The 12,926-nt window shown below is 39.4% G+C and overlaps 1 protein-coding gene across 20 annotated transcripts in view; it reads right to left on the bottom strand.

Moving 5' to 3' along the window:
* KIF1A (kinesin family member 1A) overlaps positions 1-12,926 on the bottom strand; it is a 109,276-nt gene that overhangs the window by 15,793 nt on the left and 80,557 nt on the right. For 8 of the 20 annotated variants that reach the window (XM_088131997.1, XM_088132005.1, XM_007435469.4 and 5 more), the window contains 2 exons: positions 11,200-11,284; positions 10,183-10,288 (listed from right to left, as the gene is read on the bottom strand). In XM_088131997.1, coding sequence (XP_087988123.1) covers positions 10,183-10,288; positions 11,200-11,284 — 191 coding nt within the window. Of the gene's footprint in view, positions 1-3,157; positions 3,182-5,636; positions 5,664-10,182; positions 10,289-11,199; positions 11,285-12,926 lie in introns of all 20 variants that reach the window. The other 12 variants (XM_088131999.1, XM_088132003.1, XM_088132008.1 and 9 more) reach the window with 3 other exon arrangements.

Here is a 12,926-nt window from a genome sequence, read left to right as displayed (position 1 = left end):
ACACACACACACAGATCTGTCTGAATGATGTAGCCATTCTGGAGTACTCTGGCCCCAAAACAGTACCTTGTTTTAAAGGCAAAAGTGAAAGCATCATTGGGAATTCTCAAGGAAGGCCTTAGGGCTATAAATTCTGGGATCATTTTTGCAAAAATTTGGTCGCATATGGTTAGAGATGATTTCAGCTACACAGAAATTATGAAAAAGAGTGGGTGACAGAAAAACAGGGGAAGAGGAAAATAGCACTTGAAAAGGGAGTTACTTAGACATGGGGCATTAAACAATAAACAGAGGATCGGAGCTGAGAGTGTATCAGATCTCTATTGACAGAAATAGCACCCATTGCTCCATACTTCTGACCAAATAGTCCTGAGCAGTTGTGAGATCTATTGCCTCATTCTTATCTTGGATTTTTTAAAATTAATTTATTTATTTATCAAATTTATATGGCCGCCCATTTCACACAAGATGGCTCTGGGTAGCATACAATAAAACCAATGATTTACACATATTATAAAACCAATTAAAACAATTAAATTATTAAAACCAAGATCGTGAGAGGTCCAAATCAGAATGTTATGCATGATACAGCCATGTGCAGGCTCCCTGCTGTCAGGGGATCCCCAGCCCTGATGAAAAAAACATGTTCTGAGGGCTTTCTGGAGGGCCATAAGGGTTGGGGCTAACCTCACCTCAGGGTTCCAAGGAGCAAGTGTTGCAGTAGAAAAGGCTTGTCTTGTAGGTCCCGTCAGATAGAATTCCTTAGCAGGCGAGACCCACAACATGCCTCTCCTGCCAGACCTGATGGGATGGGTAGATGTAATAGGGCAGAGGCAGTCCCTCAGATAACCTGGCCCCATGCCATGTGGGGCTTTAAAGGTTAAAACCAACACCTTGAATTGGGCCTGGAAGCAACTGGTAACCAATGCAGCTCACAGAGTAGATGTGTAACATGTGTCCTTTGGGGTACACATAACTACCATGCTGCTGCATTTTGCACCAACTGAAGCTTCCAGATACTCTTCAACTCCATGTACAGTGTGTTATACAAGTCCATTTGGGAGATGACCAGGGTGTGAATAACTGTGAGCAGAGCCTCACAATCCAGGAACAGGCACAACTGGCGCAGAACATGTAGTTGTGCAAGGCTCTCTTGGCCACAACACCCACCTGCTCCTTGAGCAGAAGTCGTGAGTCCAGAAGGACCCCCAGGTTGCACACCTGGTCTGTTTGGGGCAATGCCACCCAATCCAGTACTGAAGATGGCAAAGCCCTAGATTTGGAAGGCCCTAAAACCCAAAGCCACTCAGTCTTGCCAGGGTTCAGTTGAGAGAGCACCAAATCCTGCAGCACCCCAAACAGAAGGAGCAGAGGGCGAGACCTCTCACTCCCAATCAACACTGACTGGTATCAGCCCCAAAGGAAGAAAGAGAACCAGCACAGTACAGTGCCACCCACTCCCAACTCCTGGAGCTGATCCAAAAGGATACCACAGTCAATGGTATCAAAAGCCACTGAGATGTCAAGAAGAACCAGGATGGATGCACTACCCCATCCCGTTCCCTCCAGAGATCATCCAAAAATGCAATTTAAGATGCCCTCTAAAAGAGAAAGTGGTCAAGAAGCAAGATACTTGGATAGCAGTTGAAAAGATCCTTCCTTGATCTAGAAATAATTGGTCACCTTAAAATGTTGCCTAAAGCACTCCAAGGCCACATCTCTTCAGTCAAACATATTAAAATAAATAATCTTTCTTCCATTGGAAGGAGATACTAATTTTTGGCAAGCATAATCAGAAAAAAGAAAAAGTGAGGATGCTCAGTGTCGCATTCAATTCTACATCTCTAGAAACATTTTCAGTATTACCTTGGCCAAAAGTCTGTTATTTCATAAAAGTGTTTTCAGCTAATTTACCATGGTTTTTTGCTTTTTTGTGCATAACCACAATTTCCAAAATTATGGACTATTATTCCTGTAATCCTGAATGTACAAAATACATTCTGTAGATATTAGTCCAGAGGTTCTCAAATTTTGCTGTGCCGTGACCCTAAAATGATAAATGAATTTGTGTGACCCACCTATGAATAAAACTTAGGATTTCATAAAATAGGGATAGTATCTTGCAATTTTATAAAAACCTTTTCATTGGAAACAAAACAATCAAATATAAAACCCTAACTTTTAATAAGAAGGATGAGCTTGCTTAGTTTTGCCTAATTCCTTAACCGTGGGTGTTATGATTGAGACAGTCACTCTCATTTCTCATTCCACATTTGAACAATATCTGCTCTTTATAGCAGCCTTATATGCACAAGCCATCACATTTGTATATGAAAGTCGGAGCCCAGTCAGACTGTACTCTGGGCTTTCCTGCCTGTATTGCTTGGACAAGCCAACAGCTTGGTTGTTCAGGCAAAGTCCATAAGCTCCCTACAGCGCTATGGAATATTATGCCACTTCAGAAATCAGGATTTCCATAAAGAATAAAATGCATGGCATATTAGCTGCTCTTGTCATGCTGGAACACCCAAAGGAGATAGGGGCTCTGATAATTGTAACACATGCCCAATTTTCCACCTACCCCCTTTCAATCGCATTTTCAGTTATGATGTTTTTTTCTTGTGAAACATATTTGGTTCAATTTTAATTTTTTGATATACCACAGACCCTTTCAGAAATTACTTTCCAAATGTGATCAAAATACTGGGACTCTCTTTTCTTTCTGTCTGAGCATCCTCAAGTTTTAAAAATATTCTGGCATTCCACTATCACAGCTCACCAACATTCAGAATCAACATAGTCAGAAGCCTCTTTAATAATAAGAGACACCAATCCACCTGTTGGAAGATAATTTATTAACAATAGATTCATTTCTAAGAACAACAGCTGACTCTTGGTAAAGAGGATCTGACTATTGGTTGATGCACAGTTACTATCCCATTCTAAACATCACACATTTTCACATTAAGAGATCTGAAGCATCTTGCAAAAACCAAAAGAGCTAAGACTAAGTTCACTGAGACACAAGCAAGTGGAAGACAAATTGCAAAAGGAAGGAAACAAGTTTAGGACAGGAAAAGTGTAAAGGTGAACAAGAAAGGAGGGAAACTAGTAAGAAATCAAGCAAAGGTGTGAGAGAAAAGCGAGACAGAAATACCTAGTGTCATTTCCAAGTGAAATGCTATAAGTGGAAGGCAACCCAAGACAAACACACGTACAGATACACAAAGAAATTAAAATGTCAGAAAGCATTGTTTACAGGTGTCTGAGAAAAGCTACCCAGAGAGGCAGCTACACAAGGATGCATGGAGATTTGAAGAGACCAGCCATAGTTAGTTACAATACTGTTCTCTCTTTACTATCTTAGTAGAAGGACATGGTACACAATAGGAAACTCAGAATGTTGTTTCATGTGTTGAATACTTCCCACTTGTTTTCTAGGTTAAAGATTAATACTGTAGTCATGTCAATTCAATAGGTTTTCTTTCACCTATATTATCTGTAGATTGAAAAATCAAGGATTTTTTCATTGGAACCAGGTTCTTATCAGAACTGTGATTTCCAGTGTAAGAACTGGGTTTCAGTCTCCCCCACCCTGCCACTTTGAAGCCATGTAGGGATTACAACTCCCTGAATTCCTTGGCAGCCTGGAGTTGTAGTCTTAGCACATCTGGAATGCATGAAAGTTGGGGAGGCTGTGCTACAATGATTTCAATAAGATGGATTTACAGGAAAAATAAACTTTCAGTCTACTTCCCTTAAAAAAAAAAATACAGCTTCTCTGAACAGTACCGAGCAATGATACCGTACTGAGCAGGATTGAGCAATTTTAAAAGTTTATTTCACCAAATCAGACTACAGTATGTCCTAATCAACAAGAAGGAACAAGCAGGGTGTTCCATTAAAAAGTGATACAGCAAGATGAGAAGAAATATAGCAATAAATAAATCCAAATGGCTCTGAAAAAGGTGTCCCAAATTATATAGAAATATTCATTCTAATAATTATGAAATAATTCTTTCTAATCCCCAAATGTAAAACCCATACCAACTTCATTTTCCAGATGACTGTCATATAAAGTTTGATGTAAATTTTATTCTATAAACTCATACCATACAATAAACCATTAATGGAAACCAGTTCCATCAAGGTGCCTGGAATAAGCAACAGAAACTCAGTTAAAAATTGGCAGAAAACTGCTGATGAAGGAACAAAACTCTTAAATGCTGGCACCAAGGCAGGAAATGCTTCTAACTTTAGATGGCCATACCTGTCTTGTCCAATTCATTCATGGTATTTTCCAGCCAATTACCTTTAATGGCACTTTTTGTATCAAACTTTTAGATCAGGATGATTAATTAGCAGGCATTGCAATAAAACCATAATTCTTATAGTGACCTCATAAATTAAGAACATAGTTAACTGCACATTGACTTGCAACTAAAGTGGGTAAAGTATTTTATTCTCATTTGGTGTATTTTGTATTACTAACATCTCTAAAACAAACACAGTAAAGTCTTAAGCCTAGATTCCAGGGAGCTCAATGGGACTAATTCAAATATTAGAAATCTAAATCAGACAAATTTTCTTCCCATTTCCCACTTTAGCTTTCCTTGTTTGATTTTAAATTCTTCAACAAGAGAGGTAGATCATTATACTGGGGAGAGGGAATAGAGAGATGTTTGAAGAATTACTTACATTTTATATAAAAAACTAGCTCTTTTGCTACTGTTCTCCCTTAAATCCTCTGACCTAGCATAGTCCTTCCTCCTCAACATGGCATCTCTCCAATGTGTGGGACCAACACCATCATCTGCAGCCAGTGAGACCAGCAGGATCTCTTAAATATTTAAAGAATTATATTCAGTAATTCCAATCTTCCTAGAATGCAGAGTTGGCTCTTTTATTGTCTCCTTGGGACGCTGTTCTAATATCTAATCATTGTTGTAGTCCAAGTCATGCAGTTCATTTGATACTTGAGTTTGTGCAGCTGCCCCAGGCTGGATTTTGAACAGCTTTTGCCACCCAAGTCTGACTGAAAACTCCCTAGGAAGCCTGTTGAAAAAGCTCCTGTCTTTGGCTCTTTCACACTGTCCTGGGGTTCCCCTAATTTCCTCTCCCACCCCAGTCACACACAGCACAACATCTCATGAAGCTTGCATCAGCTCGACTCCTTTTGTGTCACTGCCAAAGCCGGAAGCAGGGAATGGAGTTTCAGTATGAGCAGGCCAGGCCAGCATCTTTTTGGTAGAGAATAAAAAAAGATACGACAGGGAAATCAAATAGAAAAAAAAGCCAGCTCTCAGCCCCCAAAGAGAGCATATAGGAGCGAGAGAGAAATAAGAGAAGCACTGGCCTTGGAAAGGAAAGGAAAGGAAAGGAAAGGAAAGGAAAGGAAAGGAAAGGAAAGGAAAGGAAAGGAAAGGAAAGGAAAGGAAAGGAAAGGAAAGGAAAGGAAAAATCCAGAGACAAAATGGAACAAGAAGAAGCCCAATGATGCAGAAGAGAAAAAGAGAAAGAAGCTGGTGTTTGGGTAGATGGAAGTAAATTCAGTCTACAGCATTGCTACCCCAATGCTGATTTGAAGAAGGTGCACGGGAGGAAATAAAATATACAGGGAGGCTCACAAATAATACCTAGGCATATCCGAATCAAGAAACTGCCTGCAAAAACACAAACAATCACATGGTTAGTTTAAATGGGCAGTGGTGGTGGAGGCGGCAGCGGCAGCAGCAGCAGCAGCAGCAGTTTTATCATGCAGGTCTTCCAAAGCCTACACACTACGAATAGCTCCTCTCTGTCCCCAGTAGAAGGCAAAGCTCTTAAGGCACTCTGGTAAACACATGGTGAATTAGTAAATGGTGTAACGAGATAAACTGAAATGACTTGGATGGCTTTGGGGGCCTGCATTGCGGAGCCCTGAATTTAGTCATGAAGTTCGCTGTCTGTGCATCACTACCTGAAGCAAACTTAAGCTCTGTCTTAGCATTGTGAACGTAAAAGATGCTGAGCCTTTGGCTATGTTTGCAGAACATGAGAAGCCACAAAGTCAGCTTGACAGGTACTCGTCTGCTGCCATTTTACCACTATTGCACACGGTTCTTAACCGGGAATTTGAGTTTACTATGCCATCTAGATCAGAAATACCTGCCTTTTAGAGAAACTGGAATTTCAAGCTATGACAGGTCTTAGTTACAAAGGCTGGTTTCTGCAAATCCAAAATGGTAGCAGTTTCAGATCTGGAAGACAAGTTAAGCCTAAATCTCTGATTAAAGAGCTGCACCTGACAGTGGGAGGATTGGGAATGTCAATGTCTGTGTGTCCCTTAACTGGGCATTTTATTCAGCATGTTGTGAGAACACACCCATTGACTGCAAACAGAGTATGTAACAAAAGGGCTGTCCTCATTTAGAAATTCAGGCCATACTAGGGTTGCTTTTTTGTTTTGCTGTTATTGTCTTGCCTGAAGGAAAAAACTGACCATCTAGTGTTTAGGCAGCCTAATTCAGGTACAGAATTTGGTCATTCATGCCATTTGGTTCAATCTGATACATCCTCACCTTTTGTGTAACAATTGGGTCCATATGCCATATGGGTCCATAGAAGCTTCTTGTCAGCACCACTTTTACAGTGCTTCTCCTCATCTATAAACATGAAGCCAATCTGAGGTGCTCTTGCATCACGCTATTCAGTGATATTGAGATAAACTGAATGAATCTAAGATGGTTGTCTGCCTTCTGGGAAAGTAGCTTGGTGACACATGATAGCTAAGCTGGGAATTGAAACAGGCGTCCATGGTGGGTGGGTGAGCTGAGTTCTCACCAACAAGTTCTTCTTAGTTCAGTACCATCAAGATGAGAAAAAGTTTCTAAAGCTCATGCAAATTAAGAAAGATGGGAAATCTGGAAAATAGTTGCTCTAGTGCCACCTTCTACAACTTGATACAATCCAGATGGGTTGGAATTACAACTCCTACTATCCCAAGATAAAAATGCTACCTTGGGATGGTGACAATTGCACTCTCAGATTGGGAAAGCATCAGGTTGGGAAAGGCTGCTCTTGTAGACTGACCCTTTGTTATTCTGATTCTTTAGTGAAATCCAACCATCGTTGCTGACAACTTTGAGATGCCAGCCATTAATTCTGTTTTCATCCATGCAGGCAGCTAAGAATAATGCTCATAGGAGAAAAAAATATGAAGAAGGAGCAGGCACAAACCTACAGGCATGTGATTCTTAGTCTTTCTTACTTCTCTGGTGATGCCCAGAAGCCTCAAAGATGTTCTTTGTGAAAATTTAGTATTTTAAATTTTGGGTTTAATGAAGGGTGCTGCTTTGGGTCCCATATCTCACAGAGCATGTAGCTAATAAATGTTACAAATAATTAAATAAAATGGTAAATAAATCAGCATGCATTGAAACAGTCCTGAAAAAAATTGAAAAAATCATGTTCAGGTTTCTTGCCAAGAGCTGCAGAGTTTGGACAAAAAGAAATAAGAAATACCATTCCTAGCATATATAGCAGAAATGCCTTTTTCAACCTGATATCCCCCACAAGTTGTAGAATTGGAATTCCCAGCATGCTGAGTAGGAATTCTGGATTTTTACTTCAATACATTTGGAGGGAACCAGGTCAGGGAAGGCTGAACTAGAAAGCTCAGTAACCAGGGATGAAAGAATCATTATATGACCAGGATAGATTGCTTTCATTCTACAGTGCAAAATCCAGCTTACAATTAAGAGTACTCCCTGATATTAGTTTTAATCACTGATCTTACAGATGACTCCATGTTGACAAGCCAGGATCCTGTAAAACAGAGGTTTTCTTGGCAAGTATGCTAGTAATATTAGTGTAGGAGTAATAACAACCACTGAGCAAACCTAGGAGCAACGCCTTCCAATAATTATCATTATTCTTGATAATAGGTAAATTTCCTATAAGTTTCTTCTTTTATTTTTGCTTATAAGTTTGCCGTTATTGTCACTGAAGAAGCTGACATCTGGAAACATCTTTATATAAATTGCATCTACTTCAAGTTAATCAAGTATACAGGTCTTAGCTGATATCAGTAAAAGGAGCAATACTGCTGTACTTCTTGGCTTTATTTTCTTGTTTTGTTTTTCTTTTGCTCTGTTAATTTATTGCTAGCTCTTTGGAAGGGAAAACCCCTTTTGAGCAGAATTGTTATATTTTTATACTAAAACCAAACCCATGGAATTGATGCTCAAGGTTATGCAATTTGGTACCAACAGACATCAATGTCCCTATTGATTTCTCCCTTAATATCTGCCAGACAACCTGCCCCACCAGAAGTAATTGTTTAAAGATTTTTTTTTAATTAAAACCAATTAAATGGGAGGGTGGCATGCTGCGTTCAGCTCTAATGTCATATTTATTTACATCAATGGGTCCCATTCACATATGTTTTATTGGCATTTGGGGGAAACAGTAATGGAGGATGGGTGCAGCACCGTGTTTTGTTGGAATGTGATCATCTGTCCAGAAAAAAAAGAACAAAGTAAGCTGGGGTGATAGAGAGGATCTTGGAGGACCATAAAGAAAGGAGAAGAAAGAAAGCTGACCAATTTCAGGGGAGAGATACTTTGAAACTGGCTTCATAATCCATGGGGCAGCCATCCTCCCCCATAGGCACCCTTCAATTGTGTCTGTTGGCCCCCAAAGGTTGCCTATTCTCTGCCTTAGAACAGTTTTCCTCCAAATTATGCCCATGCTGACTGGAAATTATAGTTCTAACACATCTGGAGGACATCAGGTTGGAGAAAGCTGCACTGGAATGACTTTAATCAACCTCTTTTTCCTTTCCGCATTCCTTCATCAGCTTTGCCTTTTTCCAAGATATACTTACACCTTGTTTTGTTGAGACTTACTGTATTTGCACTGCTCTTGACTCACCATCATTTCCCAGCTCACCCATATATTCTTTCAGAGGGTTGTAAAAATCATATATGTTTAAGCATCTGAATTGAGATCAGTACTGAGGAATTTACACAGGATTATTTGGTCATAATAACTTGATCACAAGTACAGGAGGCACTGAAAGAGAAACTACTCTTCAAAAAGAGATAAATGAATCAGATCTCACATTGTCTCCTGTTTTCCTAATAGAATAGCATTACTCACTCATCCACAGTCCTTCACCTTAGGAATAATAATCACACTGTGTTATCCTTTTCCATTAACCTCTCATAATAATGCAATAACCAAACCCAAGGAACCAAGAAAGGGCTCCAAGCTCCAAGCTCTATTTTTCTCAATATATATTTTAAAAATTATTTTGCAAAATAGGAAAAAACTCTAATATATCCCTATAGCCACTGTTGAAATAGTGGAGAAAGGTCATTCCACTCAAACTGCAGTGCTAAATCTGAAAGCTATACTGTTTGTCACTATTCTAGATAAAAGAACTTCTACATCACCAAATGATTTTGCCACACATTGCGCCACTGGAGAATGACTGAGCCCCTGTAGAAAGATACATGAGTCAGTACTTCCCTTTTTGTGTATAGTGCATGAAAATATGATCAGTTCCTTCTGCTAGGCTGTGAGATAAAGTGGTCCTTACATGCATGGCAAGGAAATGTTTGCAGACGGTTGCTAAAGCTTAAGCAGGAGAACCACAGTCCAGGAGCAAATTTAAACATATTCTTCATTTGGAGAGATGCCAGTCCTCCAAGGGCAAGCAACTGTTTACGAGGTCCTAGGTTGTTCCTAGTATTTCCAATTATTATTAAATAATAATTCTTAAAATAATATTTTTTAAGTTAATAAAAGGGGCACATGGACAGATGCTGGGAAAGATGGACCTCGGCCACAGATATAAGAAACCTTCTGCCAGAGGAAATAATACTAAGACTAGATACTGTAGATAAATGATCCAACTGATACAAGGCAGCTTCCTATGTTGCAGTAACAGCTGTAGTTTCTTAAACTGTTATTCATGAGAAAAATATCTGAGGAAAGCCACTAGTTTTTTCTGCATGCAACTTTGTCACTGTATTCTTTTTTGCTAGCCTTGTCATACCTTTGATCTACTGGATGTGCTAGAATAAGAAGTTGGGACTTTCAGGAAAATGCTTTTCCACACAGTTGGGCACATATAGTAACAGACATACAGGGGTATCATGACTGACCCAAATTAGCTGAGTATTCTGAGAGACCTACCGATCATCCTGAGAGGGCCTGGTGTATCCTGATGAAAGGATGTTCAAAGAAAGGATGTTGGGGTCAATGAGGGACTCATCTCCTTCGGGAGTGTTCCGGATTCGACCTGAAAATAGAGGATAGAGCATGCTTTTTACCTTCCCTGTGCTGCATGAGAATTAGAGCAAGTATATTTTTAAGCCTCTAAAACATACTCAGGTAAGTCTTTTGCCAAAGATATGAATGGAAGATCTGGAGTGATGCATTCATAGCTCTCTCTCTCTGCTTTCCATCTCAGCATGATGGAAAGCAGAAGGCAGAATGTTGGAAGATTCATCTATGTGCCATACTTCCATTGTAGTCATGCTTTACAAAGCCTTCAGCTTGCCACCTGCAAGATTTTGAAGAGTCATATAAGGCCTGTAGCTTGCAGGCTGCCCATACAGAGTATGTCTATAAAGTGAGATTATTCTCCAAGTCTTAAATTCATCACCGCTTGTCATGATGGGACTGAAAAAGAATCACACTGGTGAGACATTTCCACACTTTTTACTATACTGAGCCATGCTCCCCTTAGAAGAAAGAGGCAGTGAGTCTATCACATCACTGTAATTTGACCATCTCTCAAACTCTGCCAAAATAAACGAATGCATCCTCCAATCTTCCAAACAATATTCCAGCCTACCCTTTAAACTGTACCAAAGATTGGTTTATTTATTAAACATACTTCTATCCCACTGCAGTCCAAAAGACTCTTGGTGGCTATAAAGGAGATACAATTCAGTATATCAATGTAAAACATCCAAAAATAGGCATTGTTTACCAAGATGAACAACTCGCAAATTGTTACTGCAAGCCAAGAAAAATGCTCAAATATTGCATCTCTGAAAGCTCTGTTTTGACTCTTGTCACATAACATCTGTATCTATAAGCTTTTCTGAAAATCAATGATACTGTTCTGGAGCATGAGACTGTTCACTTCAGGTACAGTGTATAGCCTCAACGTCAATTGGGATATACAAGAAATATTTTGCTTACCCACAACCAGCTCCCTCACTTCCTTCCAGCGGATGTGGCTCCCTGTCTCATGCACCAAGGTGACCGTAATCCTCCTCTGGATACCCTGACATCCATCATACCAAAGGATAATGCGGTTAGTGGTTATAAGAACTGTATTAAAAATGCTAAGCAAATATTCTGCCCTCAAGAAGCAGCCAGGTAAAAGACCATTAGTGATAAAGTTTGTTTGTTTGTTTGAATTTATGGCATTTATATGGCTGCCATATAAACATGAACAATGCAACTCTGGGCGGCATACAATAAACCATAGAACAAAACACAGAAACAAAATAAACAATTCCAGCTAAAATTAAATTTGGATAATTGTGGGGCTAAGAGATGCTACCTTCACATCATAACTTTGCAACTGCTAGCCATTTCTCGATTGCAGGACTAGCAGTTCAACATCCCAAGAGAGTTGGTCAGGCTGAACAAAGCAGAGTAGCAAAGAACTTTTCCATTATTAAAAAATACTACTGCCAAGGCACACCTGCCTGAAAGACAGAAATCATAGTTCTTGTCTTCCCACTTTTCAACCACCATGAATTTTAGAAGGCCCAGACAGGCCAAATGCAGAAGAAGAAAAGACTTCTCATAGGATATGGATGTGCCAAGGCAGTGTCTCAGCATCCTCCTTCTGGCTGGTGGCTACTAAAAGGGCATATTGAGGGGTAGTTTAGAAAGCCTTTTTTTTCCTTTTTTCTTTTTTTGGTGCCTTCCAGTCAGCATTGACTCCAGCAAGTCCTTGCAGTTTTCTTGACAAGGTTTTTTGGAAGTGGTTTGCCATTGCCTGCTTCCTAGGGCTGAGAGAGAGTGACTGGCCCAGGGTCACCCAGCTGGCTTTGTGTCTAAGGCAGACCTAGAACTCACAGTCTCCTGGTTTCTAGCCTAGTGCCTTAACCACTACACCAAACTGGCTCTCTTAAAAAGACCCAGACTGCCAATTTTAAATCTACCAGAACCTTGGGTGTTGTTGAGGCCCTAAGCCTGAATGTTCAAATGTCTTTTTTTTTCATGGCTGAGAATTATAACTTTACACTTTAAACTGATAATTGACTATTCCAACCTAATATAAGAAGGCTTTCACCTCCTTGCTTTCATCAATGATTCATTCTCCCCTCCCCCGGAGCCCTGTCCTTAAGAGATTTTCTAATACCATTACAAACCACTAAATAAAGAAAAGAAATGAAAGATAAAAGAGAACAGGATGGATTTCACCTGGCACATGAAAAGATATAAAAAGGGATTGCCCTGTTGGACTGTTGCAGCACAAACAAGAGTCGTATGATATCTTAAAGATGAATATGTTTATTATGGTAGAAGCTTTTATGGATTACAGGTAGTCCCCGGGTTAAGAACGCCCAGTTTAAGGATGACCCATAGTTAAGAATGTAGCCTATTGTAGCAAAATCTGAGTTAAATATACAATGGTTCGAATTATTTACACAATACTACTTATACAGTATTATACAATCTGACTACAATTTTTGCTGCATATGCTGGAGAAAAAAGGTAGTTATTGTTTTTTAAATGAATCTGCTCCTTTATATTTCCAGAATGTATATTTATAAGGATTTTTTTTAAAGTAGATTGCTAATCCATATTATGATCCTAATAAAAACAAAAAAAGGATTTTTAAAAATAATAAATAGATTATAAAGCCAAAAAGATTATAGGTAATTGCTGGAAACTATAATGATGTTCTC

The sequence above is a fragment of the Python bivittatus genome, unplaced genomic scaffold (assembly GCF_059951505.1).
Source record: "Python bivittatus isolate LINGU-HERP-01145 unplaced genomic scaffold, Pbiv_v1 ctg000980_np1212, whole genome shotgun sequence".
In the NCBI taxonomy this organism is placed as follows: Eukaryota; Metazoa; Chordata; class Lepidosauria; order Squamata; family Pythonidae; genus Python; species Python bivittatus.
This window is presented reverse-complemented; position numbering and strand designations above follow the sequence as displayed.